The sequence below is a fragment of the Pogoniulus pusillus genome, chromosome 26 (genome assembly GCF_015220805.1).
Source record: "Pogoniulus pusillus isolate bPogPus1 chromosome 26, bPogPus1.pri, whole genome shotgun sequence".
Classification (NCBI taxonomy): Eukaryota; Metazoa; Chordata; class Aves; order Piciformes; family Lybiidae; genus Pogoniulus; species Pogoniulus pusillus.
In genome coordinates, this window is record NC_087289.1 from 5,549,279 (window position 1) to 5,569,658 (window position 20,380).

Genomic DNA, 20,380 nt, shown 5'->3' on the forward strand with positions numbered 1-20,380 from the left:
TCCCAACGAAGCCACATTTGAGCTTTCTGCTCTTTCCCCCCGCCCTGTTCTTTCTGGCTGTACCCCACAGGAGAGCTGCTGCTGGGGCCAGGCTAAGCAGCACGGGACGAGCCCAGCCAGGCCAAGAGCTTGGGGAGGAAGGGGCAGATTTCAGCCCCGCGGATGGTGAGGCAGTCTTGAGGCACAGATAATGGTGCAGGTGGAGCTTGGCTGGTCCGGGAACAGCCGGGGCTGCCCCTGCTGGGAGTGAGGAGCGGTGCTGGGGCAGGCAGTCGTGGTGAGCCCGCTGCTGCCTGCCGCACGGGCAGCCAGTGTGGACGTGCGGGGCTCCACAGCCCTAACCTTTTGCTACCAGACAGAATAACAATGCTGGCCTGCTGAGGTATAATGGCCGGTGTTTGCCTGAGATACAAAGGCCCAGGGCTTTCACATGAGCTAATGCTGATAAGTGAGGCGCTCAGCCGCTGCCCCGCCTGCCAGCCGGCAGCAGGGCCAGCAGCAGCCCCCACTCGCCTTCGCTGAGCTGCTAGGACGTGCCCACTGTCCCCTCGGCCCTGCGGTCTCCACTGCAGCATCACCTCCTGCTTGCTCGTGGTGTGCCTGCAGCCTCAAAGTGGTTCCTGTGGGGGCTGTTCCAATCCCGTCTCATGAGTGTCAGGATGGGGACTGGGTGGCAACGATGGAGGACTGTGAAGTCCTATATCCCCCTAACCCTGTTAGTCACTGCCTGCCTTGCAGGTGCCTTTTACACCTCCCCGAGGGCTTCAGATGGGGCTTGAACTCACTGCCCCACCTGTGTGCCTCAATCCCTTGTGCTGTGCACTCTGCCTCTGTCCCTCATTCCTGCTCCCCACAAGCTTGGTATGTGCAGAGCAACTTCCTGCCTGGGTTTCTTGATGGGACCCGTGGAGCTGTGTCCCATGAGGTGCGCCAGTGCCCTGGGACCTCAGAACTTCATCATTCAAAACCACTTTGAGCACCTTTGGGAGGCTCAGTCCTGCCACTGGCAGGGCAGGAGGCTACAGGAAAACTGGGTTTTAAAAGAGATTTGGCCATCTATAACTAGGGAGGGAGACTTGAAGGGTATCCAGGGGATAAATGCATGAGACCAAAGCTAAACCAAAGCAGCTAAACACTGCTGCTTCAATGTCCTACCCTTGCACCTCATCTTTTTTCTCCACTGTCTCCTCCATCTCTTTCTTGGCTGCCTGTCACTCTTTGCTAGGGGATGGTTCTCCCTTTCTCTGCTGGGCAAATACATTGAAAACAGGCCTTCTGCCACGCTGAAGTGAGCTGCAGGCATTCTTTCAGGTGCTGCTGTGTCTGAAGGAGATAGGAACTCATCAGTCCTGATTCTGGGTGGTGTGTTTCCCAACCAGTCATATGGAGGGCTCAGGAGACGACTGAAGAAGCTGAAGGATGGGTGGGGCAAGACCACATGTGTTGTGGCACAGTTACCAGATGGGTATCTACTATTGAGAGAGATGTTTGTTTAGCTTATTTATAGTAGCAAACCTGTCTCTTTCCCCTCTGTACCCACCAAGCATGGCTTGTGTCCTCAAGTCAAGTGTCCTGACAGCTCTCAGTGCCTGAGCAATATCAAGTCAGTGAGGCTCTGGCCCAACTCTGGTTGCTTCTGCTGCGATCAAGACATTTCCAAGGTTGCTCAGAGGATCCAGAGCAAACCCACAGCCTTGCTCTGCCTTTCAGCATATCCTCATGCCATGTGGGTGTACCCTCTGGCCAAAAGCAGAGAGGCAGAGCACCCCACTGCCCTCCATCCCCCTGCCATGGCCTGCAGCCTGAAATATTCTGCACCAACAAGAGGAGACATTCAGGTTAGCAGGGTGACATTTCCATGCGCAGCTTCAGTTCGCACAGGGTGGGCTGCAGGAAGCGGATGGAGGCATCAGGGGAACTGCCCTGCTCCCAGCTAGGGTTCCCCTTGTTGAGTCATCTCGGGGCGGCTCCAGCCTTTTGGCCAGTCACTCCTGATTAACACTGATGTAAAGGAGCACCAGGCGGGCCTCTGCTCCTCACTGAAACCACAGGCAGGGAAGCCAAAGCCTTCGTAAGCACAGCGCTCCTGGCCAAGGAGCCACGCGGTGATCTCGCCTCAGCTGAGGTGCCACGACACGTTCCAGCCTCCAACGTTGGGGAGCAGCTACCAGTTACTGCCTGGGGGAAGATAGAGAGATAATCCTTCTTTGTGGGAAAGCAAGCTGGGACACTGGACTGGGCTTGCTGCTACAGGACCCCAGGAAACGAGAACACAGGGAAAAAATCTGCCCATGGACTCACTCCCATCTAGGAAAGCCCATGAGCTGTCATGGAGAGTCGTGGAGGCACCAGTGAGGTGACTGCTCCCTTCTGCTCAGCAACCACAAGGACAGTGCAGATGGAAGACGGAGGCAAAGGTGAGGCTGAATCAGTCCAGCCCTTCCCTGGGAGGAATAATGTTTGGTGAGATCCTGTATGAGGCACCAGCTTCTTGTCACGTTTGCACATAGCCTCTTTCAAAGGGTGTGAAGGATGAGTGTGCTGGTCCTGGGTGCCCAGCTGGTTCTGGGCACACAGAGATCTGCTGTGTGCCCACCGGGTGCTGGGAATGTGACATGTACTTGATATATTTTGTTTGTCTGGGTCAGTGGTGAGGCAGAGCAGAGGGGGCACAAATGAAGACTGCCCCATGGACCAGACCAGATTTCCAGATCCTTGGCTACTACCAGGATAAGGAGTCTGAGAAACATTCTGCCACTCTGCTGATGCTCACAGTCTTGTGTGTAGCAGGGGCTCAAACAGAGGCACCCAGCTGTGGAGCTGTATCTCTCTTGCCATGCATGATACCATTGTGAAACCACAGGCTCCGATGCTGGCAGTAGTGTTAAGAAACACCAAATCCTCCACATTTTCTCCCCACATCTATCATCTCCTGTGGAAGGAATAGGGCACACTGCAGCTGGTGGCACCACTTGGTGCAGAAGGGAGCCTTGCCAAGCTTGCAGGGTGGTGAAGTAGAGAGGAGGGACATCTCAGATTGAATCATGAAGAGGAGCTTCTGCTCCCATCTGGCTGGCACAGAGAGGGGGACAGTGGGGCTGAGAGCTCCTGGGTCCCTCTTGTACCCTCATCCATTCTACCAGGAGGGCGAGCTTGTCACTTTTCACATGGGCTAGTCTTACACTGCTGGGGATGCCAAAGTGAAGGCTGAACAGAGCCTTTGCCCATCAGAGCCACTCTGGGAAACACCAGTCCCTTTGGGTCCTTCCTCCACCCTGAGGTGCTGCTCCAAGCAGACAGCTCAAGCAAGGCTGACTGAGGGTGCCGTGAGGCCAACTTATTGCTCTCATTTTTATTGTGGTAGAAACTCGTCAAACTCAGCCTGAGTGTGCAGGTAACATCAGGGACCAAAACACCTACTCCCAGTCAGCCAGAGCCTGGATCTGGCTCTGCTGTAAAGCCCCACTGGGAGGTGTGCAGTCACAGAAGGAACAAGGAGTAAAACACCCAGCTCCTAACTCCGCTCTTGTGCTTCAAACGTCACCCTCTGATGTGAAGGCTCTGGCTTACCCTGGCAGAGCTCAGGTCACCACTGGTCAGCGCTGGGAGTTGGGTGCTGTGGCAAGGGCGGGCTGGAGGATCAGCAGGTTGCCTAGTGCCCAGCTTCCAGTGCTGGAGGAGTATGAAGAGCTCTGACAGCAGGGCCCCAAAAGTCTGCTCTCCTCTGCAATGAAGATGAGGATGTGTAGGTCTTGAAGGAGCCTTTCCTGTGTAGCTTCTGGAGGTATAGCTCCTAGTTTCTGCTGGGACAACAGCAGTCACAGCTCTTTGCAATACTAAATTGGCTCAGCAATGCTATTCTCACCTCTCTGGCTAGAAACTTTGGTGGAAGCAGAAGTGCTGGCAGTGGACTGCAGCAAACCGTCACAGAAACCTCAGCTGGCTGTAGCTGGAAAGGGGGAATGCCTGCAAACCTCGCAGGCTGAGGACAGCCTGTTTTGCATCCCTGCTGTGGTGGCAACACCTCTTGTGTCCCCCTCCCTGCAGCGCCCTGGGCTCTAAGGACCCCGCCAGAAGCCCCACCCTGGCCAGCCTCCCCACCCTTACCTGCTGCGACCGAGCAAAGCAGGGGCCCAGGACCAGCCCGACCTCTGTCTGGAAGTGTCCTTTCTCATAGGCACCTACGGGCCCTGCCAGGGGGGAGCATATTCCTCTGCAGTGAGCAGGACTCGGGCGCCTTGCTTGTACCGAGACGCTCCGTCCCCTCCTGGAAGATCCTGTTTATCCTCCTGCTGATACCTCCCTCACAGGACTCTTTCCCGGGCCCATCCCCAGGTGCAAACTGCGCCCTGCGCTGCGCAGAGGGCCCACAGCTGGAGGCTCGCTGCGTGCCACTGAAGGCAGCCTGGCAATACTGCGAGAAGCGCAGGCGGCTGCTCCAGCAGCAACGAGTGCGGGCTGAACGCTTCGCGTGAGGCCTTCTGGGCCCTGCCGCGGCCCGTAGCAGCCTCTGACCCGGAAGCGGACGGTGGGGGCGCAGGGACTTTTAAATCGGCGCGGAGCGGCGCGGCGGGGGGAGTCCTGCGGCCGGTGAGTGGTGGCGTCGAGCTCGGTGTCCCCTTCGTGAGCCCAGTGCTGGGGCGCTGAGCGGGGGGGAGGGAGGGAGCGGCGCCCTGGCCGGTCCCAGCGGCACTCAGGCCCTGTCGGTGCCGCCGCCGTGACGGGGCGCTGATCCGGTTGTTTACTGGTTCGCTTCGGGCGTTATCAGCTCCTGTTCCGGCTGTGGAGGAGTAGTGGTGGCCCAGGCTGAGGGGTCGAGGGTGCGCCGGGTGAGAATTCTGGCGCTGGTGCCTGGCAGGGGAGGCGGTAGGGGAAAGGCTGCCCCTGGGCTGCCCCGCTGCCGAGGGTTGCTGGGGGCCCCTCCAGCCCCGGTCCCGCACTTGCTGCTGGCCGCTGCTGAAGCAGTTGCGTCTGCCTTCGCTGCTAGCTGGGAGGCCTGGACACCCGCAGAGCGCGGTGCCCGCCGTGGTGCTAGGCTGAGAGTGAAGGCTTTTGCCTCTCCTCGTAAAGCACCCTGTGCAAACAACGGGCAGTTTTCATCCAAGGCCTGGCGAAAGCATTGTCATCCTTTGGCGCTTTCTTTCCGGCGTTTCAACCCTAAGCATCGCTGTCCCGTCTGGGGGCGAGGCGGGGTCTGTGTCCCTGCTACTCACCTCTGCCTTTCCTCTGCACCCTGCCTGTTAGGAAGCTGTTGATTTCTGGTGACCCACGGTAGAGCAACGAAACTGTGATGAGTGGGGGCTCGTAGGTCCCTTTTTTGGTCTGTCCTCCAATTGCTGATTTCATTAAAGTAGAAATTGCTGCGGAGGAGAGGTGTGAATGTTTATTCTTTACCTGTGAATAAAGCTGTTAAACTCCTGTATCCCGGAACCAGTGTTTGAAGAGTGGCCCTGCTGGCTCTGACAAATGTTATCTGCTTCTATTGTCCTGGCAATGGGAGGTGGTGACGTTGAAAGAAGTTGCTGTAGACCTACCCCTGTGAGGCTTTTGAAATAGCACTGGAGCAGGTCAGTCTGTTAGAAAAGTTGAGCTATTGGCCAACGCTAGTGGAAAATCTTAGGAACAAGAATCACAAACCACACAAAGAATTGTTCCTATTTATTCAGGGATTTAGAATTGTTGCTTTGTATCGTGAAGCCTGTTCACATCAGTGCTCAAATCCCACTGCAGCACATGTTGTTTCTCTGAAATGGCCAGAGCAGTCAGCAGAGCTGGCTCTGGAGTCCTTGGTCCCTGCTGGATGATGCCCCATTCCCAGGCAGTGTGTGCATGGAGGAGACTGCCTGGGTGCACATCCTTTGTGCATCTGCAGCAGAAGGGAGAAGAGGGTAAGGCTGAAGAAAAATTCCAGATGTGGGAATATTATAGAGGATCGAAATTTCTTTTCTTCTGAGCCTTGCCCTGCCAGCACCTCTGCTCTTAGAGAAGTGAAAAAAAGAGGTTTAATGGGCAGTATCCTTTATTTTGGCTTAAAGTTCTTTGACTCTTAGTTCTGGCATAAAGAAAAGATGACAGCAAAGCCTCAAGTTCGCAACATACCAGCTGGGATGAAGTGAAGCTGTTCGGCTTCAAATGTGTCTTGAAGGGGAAAAAAAAAAAGGCATTTTTATGAACATCCACAGAAGACAGCACTTGTGCTGAGCTCCATTGTCACTAGATACTGTTTTATTCCTTTCTGATTGCTACGTATAACAAAAATCATTGCTATGTCCTGCCTGTGCTTATAATTTACCTTAACAGTAGCTGAGGACAATTTACTGGATAGTCTTAGTCCAAAACCTCCAAAGCTAGAGCTGCTGAAAAAGCTGATTGACAGAGGCTTGTTCTGCTGAAGTTCCACACTTGTGCAGTGAAGGTGGAGACGTGACACCATCTACAGAAGGTGGTGCTGGATGGGGTGGCAGCCAGTGTGTCTCAATCGCTACAAGTTACGAGCTCTTGCAAGATGGTTACTTGTGCTAGGGAATTTATGTCATTTCCATCGTGCTGGGAGTGAGTTTATGACAAGAAAAACAAGCTGAAATGGTTATTCTTGGTTTTTAAAGCAGATGTCCTATATAATCCAGAAGTGGAAGTCACTGTGGGAGGGAAGTAACAGGCTATGTATGCTTTTCACAGCAGCACTGAGCCGCTTCACTGAGGATGCAGTTATTTCTGAAGCCGAGGTTGGGCATGGCATTTTACTTCTGATAGCTGCTGAAATGATGTCTGATGCAGTCTGTCAGTCGCTGCTTTAATTGACATGACTTTTGCAAAGGTAGGAAAGAGCAGATTAAAGAAATCTTTTGTATTTGTAGTGTCTTGTGGCAAAAATCCCTGGTTTGTGTGGCATCTTGGCAGGTACAGTGACTGTGGTCACCTCTAGGTCGCTGCCAGGGTTTTGGTGCAGGGCAGCTGTTGAGTACATCATGGAAGCCATTCCCCCAGCAGAGTGACTCACCAACCCAGAACTTCTGTAGAGCTCAGTTTAGCAGGGTTTGGTGTCTTGTAGCGTGATCAATTGTTTGACACTTTGTTTCAAGAAAATAATACTTTTTTCCCCCCTTATGTCTATTTACAACTGTGAAGTTTGGGCCTTTTGCTACACCATGGATCAGCTGGGGTATGTGAGAAATACTGCTTCTGCCCAAAGTGCCAAGGAGGGAATGAGCAAGCCTGTGGCTCCCCAGAAGAACGCTTACGCGAGGCTAGTGCAGAAGCACCACAGCGGCCGATTTCGGTCCTATTTGAATCACATCGCGCAGAAGATGCAGCTGGAAGAGAGCAGTGCCAGTGACCCCAGCTCAGATCTGGACCCACCTCTGAAGAGAGTCCTGGTGAAGGATAGTCCAGCCAGGAATGGGTTGAATATGCACAGCTACTCCCCGGTCAGAACATCTCACCTTGAACAGCCCTTGCCTGGAGGATTTGAGAATGATAATGTCCAAACTGCTCTGAATAGATGTCCTCATAAAAAAAAACCCATCGCTGGTCCAGGAGGAGACTTGAATCTGGAGGAAGACCATTACCTACATTCATGTGGAGCTGCATCTGATTTGTTAAATCTGAGTGATGCCTTGGGTGGGAGAGTATCAAACAGCCTGAGACATTGTCCATCTCTGCAGAAGTCTTCTGGTTCTGATGAAAAGGAGGAGGAGGACATGTGGAAGAAGAAACATAAGAAGCGAGGCAGATGTCCTGCCAATACAGACACAGCAGCTGGATGCTTGTTGACTGAACAGTTTACTGAGGATGCACTGGCAGTAAATGCCAGGAAAAACAGTCACTTGTCTCCTGGCCAAGTCCAAGGTGAGCTCACACTAATGACCTGTTTGGTCCATTTCTGCAATTACTGTGGAATTGCATGTGATGTTTTAGCCATGAGTGAGTTAACATAGGCCAGTTCTACTCTGTCCAAGTTAGTCAGCCCTTAGGTACTCGTGAGTGGCTTTGTCCTGACTTACAAGTTAGCTGTCCAGCATGCGTGAATGGCTTCATGTGGAGCCAGCTCGGTGCTGGCAGGACCTAATCCCCTGGCCTAAGCTCTCTGAATGTGACTGTATTGCTTCCAGGATCACTTTAAGACTAGGAGAGTCTAATTTCTGTAGTGTAGAGTCCAAATTAACAAGACTGCTGGATCTGAGCTGGCTCAGAGTGGAGTCATGCTTTTGTCTGCATTGCCGCTTTGGATCTCTAGTGCTGCCTTTGCAGAGTGTCCAAGTCCATCTGGTACTCGGGAGCTAAGATGCCTGTGTAATACCTAATTCCTGACACAAAGTGTTGACTCCAGTACGTTTTGCTGTTAGTGACAGAGAGACCACATCTTGCAGCAGTGAAGTGAATGTGTCTCTTAAAATGTGATGTTCAAGACAACAAGCCCACATAGATAAATTAGCACCCTGCCCCCACTCCCCAAACACAGCATCAACAAGTGAGAGAAGCCAGGCAGTTTAAATTTGGGGTCTCAGTATTAAAGGGTTAAAACTTCTTCTGAACGTTATTTATGGTGAAATACTCGAACAGCCTGATCTTATGAGCTGCTACTGGAGGAGCTCATAAATGTCACCATATTAAATTCTCTGTAACAAGCAGAAAAGAGATCCATTTCTCAGCTGGCTAAGATGGGCCCGAGGCCTATCACAGCTCCTGAATTGGAAATCAAGTAAATGTTTACCTAAATCAATCTTATAAAACTGTGCCCTATCACTTGAGTGGCAAGAAATATACTTGTCTCAGGATTTGGGGTATTTTTGAGGCTGTGACAGTCGACCATGTGTGAAAGTTGGTAGACTTTCATGAGTTCTTGCATGGCAGATCAGAGTTGGAGATTTAACACAAGCAGATTTTGCTGAAATTTCTGGATGGGCTTGATGTTTTGGGAGAAGATTTTCTTTTTTGCATGCTTCATTGTAATACTCTTTATTATGCTGGCCTATTATAATGGACTTTGCTACTTTTTGCCCTTCAGCTTTTGCAGAGCAGGGAAGAGCAGTTATGGAGAGCCTAGGAGGTTTATGGTTTGTTGCCATGAAGATTATAGGAGCTACATGGATTTTAGTATGAAATGAAAATATCCTGGCTTTAAAAAGCCAGCACACACAGTTCCCTCCTACTCTAATTGAGAGTGGGATTGCATTAACCTTTTGAAAACTAGTTGCCTCTTTAGTGTAAAAACCTAGAGCAGAAAATGTTGGTCCTCGTGTTTGACCTCCCAAGTGGAAAACTTAGACTGTGGGAAAGATTATTGGCACCAATAAGCAATTAATTTCCCACCCTTCCTCTTCTGCCCTCTCTATGTCTCTTCAGCCACCCTGCTGCACAGCTGAGAGCGGTTGCACTCCGGAGCACTTGCAGGGACATGAAAACAGTTTCTTGGGGAGAAAATAAATGGGAGATAATGTGTCATCTGATCCAGAGAAGTGTTGGGGTTTTTTTTCCCCCTCTTGTTCAGTTTGAGTATATTTTAGCACTCTTGTTTAAGTGAAATGAAGATTTTACAGTGTGCAAGCACTTAGGCATAAGTACTCGCACATCACAGTACAAGATTATTATTTTCTCACTTCAAAGCTTGTCTTTCTCTCTTGATGCTGATATAAGTCATATTACTCTGCCTAGGCAGGTGTCTGGTTTGATCAGTTTAAATCAAGGCTTGTGAAAGTGATGGCAGGAATTGCTTCTGTCATAGCAGTGGCATATCATCTTTTCAGTAGTGACATTTCCTCACAAATGAACTCTGTTCAGGCAGCTGTAGGCTTTCCAAGAGGCTCTTTGAGCTAATCTTAAAGCCAAGCATCTCTCTTTATATTACTTCTTTTTATTGTCCTCTTCTTAACAGCTCTTCAGCTCAGGCTTAGCCATGGTCAGGTTTGCAGTGACCTCAAAGCTGACAGAACTGAAACTGAGCCTTTTGAATGCCCCAGGGCAGGCTGTGGGTGGGTATCAAGGAACGGGTCCCCGTTAGTGTCTTTCCAGCGCTGCAGCAGTTGCTGTGCCCTTGGGAGGAAGCAGAGTGGTTTGTGGAGCCCCTAGCACCTGGCACTGAGGCCTGGGGTTCACAGTGGTTATGTTACTGTCCACGATAAGCACTGAGCATTGCCTGGTTTATTCTGTATCGTGAGTCCACAAGAAAAGGTTTGGGGGTTGGAAGCACTCTGTCTGAAATGTGACATCGTTGTGGAACTGAACTGCAGGCTGGATTCACTCTGTGGTATCAGCACTCTTGGATTCAGGAAGACAAAGCTGCTTGTAGGTGCATTCCACAAATTGTTGCTTCTTTCTATGCAGCTAAAACCTCTGCAAGGAGAATTGCCATAAAGTTTTGTGTTCTGAAGTGTGTTCTCAGACACCAATAGGACAAAAAAAGATCCTCAAATGCCACCTTAAAATGTGATGAGTGTAGTTTTTAATCTAATACAATTTTCCTGTTGTCATTTCCCCCTAAATCCCCAGCCCCCCAGCTTCTTTGGGTGCTAAAATTTGGTTTAAACTTTCCTAACAAAAGTCTTTCATGAAGTCCCCTGGGTTATTTTCTGCTTTTGATCGAAGGCTTTAAAGGTTTTCCCACTTCAATCCAGAGTTAGTCATCAAAGTCTCTTTTCAGGCCAACTGATGTTTGTGTCATGAAAGGGGCTTAAAGCCCCCTTTTCCTTGAGGACAGAAATATTGCCTCTATGTCTATTACATGGTAGTACTTGAGATTTGCATGGCTGCTAAGTGGAACTTAAATATCTATGATAAAGCAGTGGCTTTGTCAGTAAGTACTTTAGACCAGGCTGTGGGTTTTATTTGGGACAGCTATGTTTCAGCTGAGTTTTGAGCACGTGCACTTCTCAGCCTGTTTTTGAGGGAATGTTGCTGTTTGACAGCGTATTCCTGACTCTGCTGGAACACCTGAAAGCCAGGCATCTGCAGAAGATAACTGTCCTCCAAATGTGGGGTGCAGTATGGTCTTTGGGAAAATCATCACAGTATCATCAGGGTTGGAAGAGACCTCACAGATCATCAAGTCCAACCCTTTACCACAGAGCTCAAGGCTAGACCATGGCACCAATCTCCTGACCATGCTTGGTTTCAGAGGATATTGGAAGCTAGGGTGTCTGGGAGAGAGGTGGCTTTATTAATGCTGAAAGCTCTAGTGAGACTGGGGTGCTTGTGAGGGCTAATTGCTATGAAATAGGTTCAGAATTTTCAGGACTGAAGGTACCATCTCAGTCTGTACCTGCAGACATCCTCTTTGGGAGGAACATTGCAATCAGCTTCAGAAAGTAGCCTCCTGAAGATCCTCTCACTAAAAGCTTCGTGAGTTTATGGTATGATGGAGGCATCTTGCCCATCTGTCAGGGTCAGCATGCCCCCTGAGTAGAAACAGAGAATTTCTGGGTAACAGCAAGCCTCATTTGAAACGGTGTAAAATTTCCATGGCCTTTCCTGATTTATTATCTGTCTGACACTTGGCATTGCTTTGCCCAGCCTGTGGTACTTAACCAACTTGGGTGGCTTCCATGGAGGAGTGTTGCTGGCAAGCAGACTGATGCTTAGCATCACAGCTTTAAAAACAATTGGTTTTGGATGATGGTGCTGTGTTTGTGGCTGCAACCTGACATTAAAAAGGTTCAGGATAGGTAAAGAAAATATCCTGGAATGGCTTTCGTGCAGATGTGATGGGTGCAGTTGCTCAAGAAATGTCAGCTTTAACCAAGATGACAAAATCTTAAGGGTTTTGGCTTTCCATGGTCCTGTAGTAAATAGCTTTGTTTTTTTCGGGGGGGATGTGGAGCAACTTTGGAGTTAAAAACACAGCTTCTGCTTTCCTCTAAAGAATAAAGACTTGAAGGTTATGTTACTTGTTAGTGGTGTGGCTTGCAGTTCTTGTGTGGTGAAATTCAGTACTTAAGAATGCCGTTATCTCCTCATCTGGCACCAGCAGATAGAAGCCAGCAATCTACCCAAGGCCACAGAATCGACTCAGTAAATGGAGAATGCTGGTTGCTGTAGAAGTCTTAAAGTAGCTAATCTTGCCAGGTTCAATGTGATGTTCCTTAGATGACGTTAATCATAGTAATAAGATACTGGATTTACTGTATGGCCCCATCAGAGACACTCATGGAAAATAGGATGCTCCTTTTTCTAATGGTTTAGCAACATCATCACAAACATAAATTTCTCTCTTGCTCTTGACAGAAAAAAATGTTGCATTCCTGAATCTTGTGCAACTAATGTTTTTGGCTAACATCAGCTATAGCATGTGAGTTAATATCTGATGCATCCTCTCCTGGGGAGATGAGATCCTGCCTTACAGGCACTGTGGGGTTTGTGTGTGATCTAATGACTGTCCTCCATGCCCTTTGCCAGAGTTCTGAGCACACTGTGCTGCAGCTGCATTGAGTTCTGCAGCAGGAGGCCTTGCATTTGGCAGCAAAGCTTTCATCTCCATGAAGGAGCTTTCTTCACCTTCTACTGCTCATGTAGATGCTCCATCAGTGGAAACACTTGTTGTTCACCTGCTGATTTTTTTTCTTCTCTTTAGCCTCCTGCTATGTAGCTCAGGTGGTTATGCCTGTCACTTTGGTCTTAGGAAAATAGGTTAGTACAAGAATTGAGTTGATTTTTAGGTTTGTTTTTTTTTTTGTTTACTTGTTGTCAGTTTAGGCAGCAGAAGTCTTGTTGAGCTCCCTCAGTGCCAGTTATGAGATCAGGAGTTTGATAAAGGTGCAAGTGTGGATGCTAGCACCTTGGCAGCACAGTCACAGGACATGTTTGCTGTTTGAAAGCTGAGCTAATTAAATGCAACAGTAAATTGAGAATAGTTACCAACAGGTGCGTCTGATTCCTGCAGCGTCATGCTCTGACCCTCTGCTATTTAATGCTTCTGTCAGTTATCAGGAGGAAAACATACAAGCAGGATTGAAAGTTTTTTGGATGACTTGGAGACCACAGGGAGTATTGAATAATGGGGGTGGTTGCTGGCAGCCATCCGGATCCACTTGGTGGACAAAACAAAATCTATTTATTGGGCCAGTGTCGAACCCTGTTAGCAGTGCAAGGAACCCAGTGTGGGAAGCAACAGCTTGGAAAAAAAGTTTTGAGCTTTTGATGGATTAATCAGCTGAACATCCCCCATCCTGTGAAATGTGGCCAAAAGGGTAATGTATGAGCATGGGAATTGGAAGATGGAGTATGGACTGCGTGTGTCTTTGGCACAGCAGCAGAAACCGCCTCTGGAGCGTTGTATCCTGTGGTGATGCCCTCTGTTTGGTGATGAATTGATGAGTACTCAGAGGACAGCCACAAGAAAGATTAAAATGCTGGGATCATGAGTGAATGATTTGAGGAACCCTGCTTTACTTATCCAAGAGATGCTGGGGGGGAGGAGGGGAAAGGGAGCTTTCAGTAAATTGCCTACATGGAGAACAGATGTTCAATAATAGGCTACTCAGTGGAGCAGATTATGATATAACACATTTGAGGCTGAACAAATCCAGGCCTGAAATGCAGCATGGTTTAGGAGTGAATGTGAATGACCACTGGAACGCTTCTACCAAGGCTTGTGGTGTGTAGGCTGTCATGGGCACATTTAAAAGCCCTGAATAACAAATTCTACCCCTGAAACATGCTGTAGTTCACACAGGAATTAAGCTGAAAAAGCCCTCTGTCCTCTGCTATCCATGAGGCTTTGTGGTTCAGATAATCTCTCAAGTGTCTTCATCACAGGTAGGTAGGACAGATTCTTTGCATCTGGCTTCAGTGGCTACCTGCAGCTCTTCTCCAGGCTGTGCTTGCTGCTTTGCTCTTCTGCCTCTCCTGTCCTATGTGCTGGTGCCCATCTCTTGCTCTCCCACCCCAAGCCCCCCTTCCTAAGTGTCTCCATGAAACGCTGTGGTCTGCATGTCCCTCACTCCCTCTTGTGGGGAAATTCGAACTATGGAGAGTTGATACTTGGATGGTGCAAGGTGGAAAACAAAATGTTGGGATCTATTGCATAAAAAAAGTCCTCTGTGACAAACCCAAAAGCTTTGAGGATGCTGAAAGAAAACGTTGGCACTGGTAGCTGCAGCCCACACAGATGTATGGGGCAAGTCATTCCTTGGAGAATGTATCAGGCTTTCTACAGATGTAAGCCTGCACCAGTGGTGCATTTTTGTTCAGTTTCTGTGTTTTCAGGCATTTTTCCCCCTCACACTGCTCAGGGTTGTGAATCGGGTACCTGTTCCCCTGACTGAGCAGCATGGGGAACAATCTGTCAGCAAACTGCTGTATTCTGCAGCACATTGGGTGACTTATGTGTGAATCTAGAAGCAGTTTGTTTGTTTCTTCAGCTGTTAATGTCTTCTAGTGAATAGCACCTCCCATCAGGTATTTTGTCTTTGCAAGCCTTTTGATTTCCTCTGATCTTTGAACAACTTGCTTCTTCCAAGCTGCTCAAGTCCAGAGTAATCAAAGAGAGAAATTTCACAATAATATGTTTCTAGAGTGAATGTCTTGAAGAAGTCTTTTTGCAGTGTGCTTGCTGGATAAAGCAAAGAGCAAAAGGTTTTGTGGAATTTTCTTTGGGAGGATGGAAGGATGAAAGGGCAGTGGAAGCAGCTCTGACCCACATCCTGAGGCAGGAGTGGAAGCCTTGAGGAGTGCAATCATCAGGCGGAGTAGGTAGTTAGGAGGTCACAAGCAGGGTGGAGCAGGTTCACAGAGAGTCCTGAAAACCAGAAGAGCTGTTTCCCCTCCCTGACAACACCGCTGTGCTGCTGCTGCGCGCAGCTGGAGCACAGTAACTATTTTGATAAACTTTTAGTCTATTGCTACTAAATGAGCTTCGTCACCAGCCCTTAGTTCAGAGCCTGGAATGGTATCTTTGGCTCTTGCACTCATGTAGTATTCATACAACACAAACCCTGCTGAGGAATTGAATAAAACTGCAATTACTGCCTGAGTTACTGAAGTCAAAATCCTGCAAGCATCAGGATGCTTGGAGGTGTTTTGGAAGAGGAAGTGTGGTGTGGTGGGCACGTGAGCTTGGCTTGGTCAGAAGCAGCTTCCACAGCAGAAAGAAATCATTGTGCTTTTTTGAAAATGTCAGCTAGTCAAAGCACAGGCACTTGCTGAAAGCCAAAGTCAGCAAGAATGTTTTTGTTTTCCCCAGTGCCATATTGAAATCTAGGGGTGTGCAGCGCAGGAGTGTTAGAGCTTCAAGCAGAGGAGCAGTGACAACAGACTTCTCACCAAGCAGGTGCTTCCAACCTCATTTTTGTGGGTCTGGAAATGAGTGCCTGTCTCTGCTGCTGATTCTCCTGAGTATCTGTGGATATGCCACTTCGCTTTTTGGTTATCTTCCTTCCTACCTAGGAACATTTCTTCCTCAGCAGCTCATTGTAAGGATGCTGAATGTCTAAATATTTTACAACCAGCTACAGTGACATGGTCACCTCTAAAAGCAGCTTATGGCCCTCTGAACTCACAAACCATGACAGTCTCTGTTTCCCCATCTGGGAGTCACTGGCTCCCTTCCTGCAGCCAGCTTGTCCCCTGTGTGGCAAAGTTTCCTTTTGTGCTTCTTTTTCCTAGGCTGTTCAGGTCTTCTGTGCAGGGTTTGGCAGTCTTTCGGCCAAAATTGTTTACAGGATCACCTTCTCCAAAGGGGCAGGGTGTGAGAGCTCTTCACATACATTCATTGGTATGTGGATGGCTCACAGCCAGTCTGGTCTGTCCTACAGTCATGCTGGTAGACAAGCTACTGGCTGGCACGGGCGGAGCTGTTACTATGTTTTAGAGTTGCTGGTAACCAGGTGAGCGGTTGCTAGAGGGACTGGTTACTTTGATCACTCCTGAGATCCCATTTAGGAGCTGTATGAAGGGGTCTTCAGCTGTAAGCACTGTCTTTTCATTTTGATTTGTCTTGATGGAAAGTCACAGCTCAGATTGACACTGTGGCTGGACACTGGTGGCCCATCGTAATGGGTCAATTCACGGAGACTGGTGGGCATGGGAGCTACTTCTGGCAGCTGGATTTTAGTGCAGCATCCTCTCAGTTTAGGATATTTGCATAGAATTTGTGTTTTGGCTGAGTCTCTGCATGTAAACGTAGGTCTGCATGGTTTCTCTTCTTTGACTGTTTAATTAACTTTAAACTTAATTATGCAATCTGCCATCTGCCTAAATGCCTACAGTGCTGTCATATCTCCACCCTTTTCCACTTCTGAGGTACTCCCTTCCCTGGAAGTTACCTGTACATTTCGATTGTGAAGATTGTTTCAAATAATTTTTGCTCTTGGATGTTTTTGAGGAGGACTCGCAGCAATATTGCAGGAGCTTCTTTTAGCTTTGAGCACAGGAGTGTGCTGTAGAACCTCGAGTTATGGTTCTTTGAGTTTGTTTCATCAGAGAAGAAGGATTTTTAGATTGTGGGTGGTTGGTTGTTTTTTAATTTGCCCATATTAAGGAGAATATGCACTCAGACTTTCTCTTAGACCTCAGATTGAGCATCTGAAATACTGCCTACCAGAGTTTTATCTGCTGGAAGTCTCTGCTGCAATGAAATCTCGCTGCACTGATAACATATCTCCAAAGTCTTGCCTTTCCACTCCTACGGCCCTAATGAATTCTTTCCCATGACATCCTCATTTCTCTCTATTGCTTTGTCTTTAATCTTGAGCCATCTACTTTACAGTATCTCAAAGCAAAGAGGTTAAGTAAAACGTATGCAGGTGGTTCTGTTCCAAGGCTATCAGGGAACTCTGAACTCATTTAATTCATGTTGAGTGCAGCGCTGAAGCCCGGCTGTTCCTAGCACAGGCTGGAGCAGAGCTGAGCTCACGGGGAGTGTGGTGGATGGGAATTGATCCTGTTTGTGTTACTCAGGCTCTTAGCACAGAGTTTTGCTTAAGATACCTTCCAAGAAGAGTCTTTTCCTGGTATAAAGATCTTTCTCCCTGAGGAGCTATACCAACAGCTGTCTTTGTTTTTCCTTTAGAAAGAAAATTAGGACCAAAAAAGCACTCGGCTGTTACCATTAGCGGCACATTTAATCTCTTCAATCTGCAAAATAGGTTGCAAAACATAAATAGCTGATTACTCCTGGCCTGGCTGTGGCCAGTGGTTTTTGTTGACATAACTCAGGTTTGAGATCACTTCAGTGGTGTTTGTTGGGTTTTGCCTGTTGTTTTTGCCTGTGTGTGGTGATTTGATCCCGGGTATTGTAGTCGTCATTTAAATGTTGGGAGTTTTGGAGTTAGTCTTGGTATCACTGATCTTTGAAGTATCTCATCAAAACCTGATTCCAGGCAAAACTGAGAGGCTCTTTCCTGAATGATTCCAATCCAATGTTAAAGAAACAAAGAGAGAAAACAAATCACAATCTGAGAAGTATGAAGTTTGCTGTACAGCCTGAGAGCTGCAAATCAACATTCTCCGAAGTCCTGCTGTACTTCATATTGTCTCTAATGTGCAAGAAGTTTCTTCTAAGTAACAAAGGCCTCTGAAGTATTTCAGCAAGTCATCTTAATGGGCACACAAGCCATAAAAACAGGTAATGAAAAGCATCAGAACTAGCAGATTTTTGTGGAGGGACAATTAGCTCTAGAGAGTGTTCTTAAAAAGAGACTGGATGTGGTGCTTGGTGCCACAGTTTAGTTGATTAGATGGTGTTGGGTGATAGGTTGGACTTGATGGTCTCAAAGGTCTTTTCCAACCTGATTAATTCTGTGATTCTCTGATCATCATGGCCTGTGCTGGATGTCACTGGTGCATTAGAAATTCAAAACAATCTTACAAACTTGTTTTGGCTTCTAATGTTTGAGAAGGATTTATTTTAGAGGTTTCTTTGAGCAGCAGAACACATCAAATAGCATTTCAACTGCCTGTTTCAGCATATGGAAGGGGAAGACATGGGGATCTTTGCAATGCCACTCTGGTGTTCATGCAGCTTGCCTTGGCAAAGGTTGCTTTTGCTGGTAGAGTTTATTTGCCTTTGGAGAATGAAACAAATAGTGGCCTGGTGCAACAGTGGCAACACAAGGTCTGTGCCTGTCCAGACCTACCAGCCAGGAACTGTGGACCCCCAGCTCACTGAAACTTGCAGAGTTAGATTCACAAAAGTTCAGGGACTATGTAGGATTTAGGAATTTTTTTGGGTTCCCAGATGTCTTTCCAAAACAAGGCAGAGTTTCCATCAGCTGAACTCTTGTGCTGAAGATGTTAACACGCCCTGTTACACATCAGCATCCATAGTGGCTCATAAAGTTGCACATAGGACTTCCTGGCAGGTTGCAGAGAGTATTCATTTGCTAAAAGAACAAATTTCATGGTTTCTAAAGTTCACTTTGCCAAGTCTGCCAGGAGCCAAGAGCTAACTTGAACTTGTGGATCTGTGATGTGATGCCTTGGGCTGCCACATAGTTGGACTAATTCATTAAGTCTCGAGTAAGGATGAGAAAGAACATTCTTTATTTAGCTTTCTTACCATGCCTAACCTAGTCTGACTTAAATGAGAGTGTAGAACTAAGCAGAGGCTGACTTCAGAGTAGTTTTCATTGCCTTTAGTTGGTTAATACCTGCTTTTGGAGGTAAGGCAGTATCGTGTGACCTTTCATTTGGTAGCTGCCGTGCCTTCTGGCTCATAGATGTATCTTAGCAATGTTACTAAGTGCATAGCTGTATTGTCTTGGAACCTCTTGGAAGGTTTTGAAGGAAATTGGTTTAAGTCATTGAAGTGTGTCAGCAGTGATGTGAAATAGTGTAGAGATATGAGCATGCAGAAATACTCAGTAATTGTGTTGAGAGTGTCTCCTTATCTGATAGTAGATTGCTCTATTGCACGGTATCAGTTCTGGCCACACGCTTCTGTTTCTTCTCATGCTGAATGTAGAGCGAGGGCATCTGAAAGATTCCTCTGCATATAGAGATGATGATCTAATGCAGGGAAGCAATGGAAAATCCTCTTGCCAATAGTAGATTTGGTGGAGGTGTTGATGCCCAGTCATGGGCTGATAAAGGTAAGCGGTAGATGGAAGTATTTTAATGTTGGAAATATTTGTAACAATGTTGTTCCACCCAATGCTTTCAACAGAATTCCTTCTTTTCAAATGTGAAAGGAACCACTGTGTGTTGAGGTAACTGTCAGTGGAGTGAGAGTCCTAAGCCTATAGAGATGTTGCCAGCACAGTTGTGAGGCTCTCACAGTCCTGTTCAGCTCATAAAGCAGGGTTAAAGTCAAGTAACATAGATGGTAACAAAGCTAGAAGTTCAGTTAGAGGATAAAATGCCTAGTGACAAGGTAGATGCCCACTGATAGGACAGAAGAAAGCCATATCATGATGGTGGAGTTGCCATCCCTGGAAGTGTTCAAGAAGTGTATAGATGTAGTGCTTCAGGATATAGTTTAGTGGAAGTTGGCTTACGACTGGACTCAATGAGTTTAAAGTTCTTTTCCACCCTTAATGATTCTGCATTCCTGAGATGTCCATATCTTGGAATTCACTTAGATCACTCAAGTTAAACTAGCTCTTGCTGGGTCCTGGGTAGGAAATGTCCAAGCAATTATGAATGTGCTGCTGAAAATACAGTGAAAAGCACTTCTCTTCTGTGCTGGTAGTAATCAAATGGCTTGTCAGGTGTTCGTGGGCAGTCAGAAATATTTCAGTTTTGGTAAATAAAATTGAGGATCTTTTTTTCTTGTGTAAAGCAATCTGCAAATTTGAATATAAAATTAAAGACTTTCTGGCCTTCATGACTTTCTGGCCTTTCAAGACTTTGTGTTTAGCTGAGCATTTTAGTTGATTTAGTTGACCATCTAGTTGATCAACTGACGAATAGATGTAAATTTAATTAAATGCAGTACTTTTAAAAACCTAAACTGTAGAGTGATATTGTATAAATTATGTCAAAGGAAGCTGATTTAAAACATCTAACCTCCTCTCTTACTGTAAGCCAGATCAATTTTTCTGGGAAGCTGCCTGCCTGCATTTTGTTTTCTTGAAAATAAGAGAAGATTAATTGGTGCTTAGGCTTAAAGACCAAAACGTGCTGTTGCACGATGTCGGGGTGCTTGTGGCAGAGATGGAGTGTGATGGTTTGGATTCTAGATGTACTTCTTGTGACAGAGATGAAGTGTGATGGTTTGGATTCTAGATGTACTTCCAGTGCTGTTCTTCCATCAGGGCTCAAACAGGCAGCACACCCAAACTGGGCTCCTGCATTGAGGCCAGTGCCCAGCTCCATCCTTCCTGCCCCTTTTCCTGATGCCCATGTGGGGAATAACACAGACTGTGCCCCATGAATGCCACTCATTTTTCTTTTCTTGTCTCTCTGGCTGTGGAGATGGGGCTCCTGTGTTGCTGTTTCCCACAAGTGC

At 47.6% G+C, this 20,380-nt stretch overlaps 1 protein-coding gene and 1 long non-coding RNA gene across 3 annotated transcripts in view; one reads left to right on the forward strand and one right to left on the reverse strand.

Moving 5' to 3' along the window:
• Window positions 1-360: 360 nt before the first annotated feature.
• Window positions 361-4,489, reverse strand: LOC135187182 (uncharacterized). The gene is made up of 2 exons (XR_010307224.1): window positions 4,108-4,489; window positions 361-2,178 (listed from the first exon to the last, which is right to left on the reverse strand). It is a non-coding gene; the product is annotated as an uncharacterized LOC135187182 (long non-coding RNA).
• A 26-nt stretch (window positions 4,490-4,515) lies between these two features.
• The window catches only part of DIS3L2 (DIS3 like 3'-5' exoribonuclease 2), a 206,549-nt gene continuing 190,684 nt past the window's right edge, over window positions 4,516-20,380 (forward strand). Inside the window, exons 1-2 of one of the 2 annotated variants that reach the window (XM_064165709.1) lie at window positions 4,516-4,590; window positions 7,129-7,848. In XM_064165709.1, coding sequence (XP_064021779.1) covers window positions 7,149-7,848 — 700 coding nt within the window. In that variant the 5' untranslated portion in view covers window positions 4,516-4,590; window positions 7,129-7,148. Of the gene's footprint in view, window positions 4,591-6,714; window positions 6,818-7,128; window positions 7,849-20,380 lie in introns of those variants that run through there. The other variant, XM_064165710.1, reaches the window with a different exon arrangement.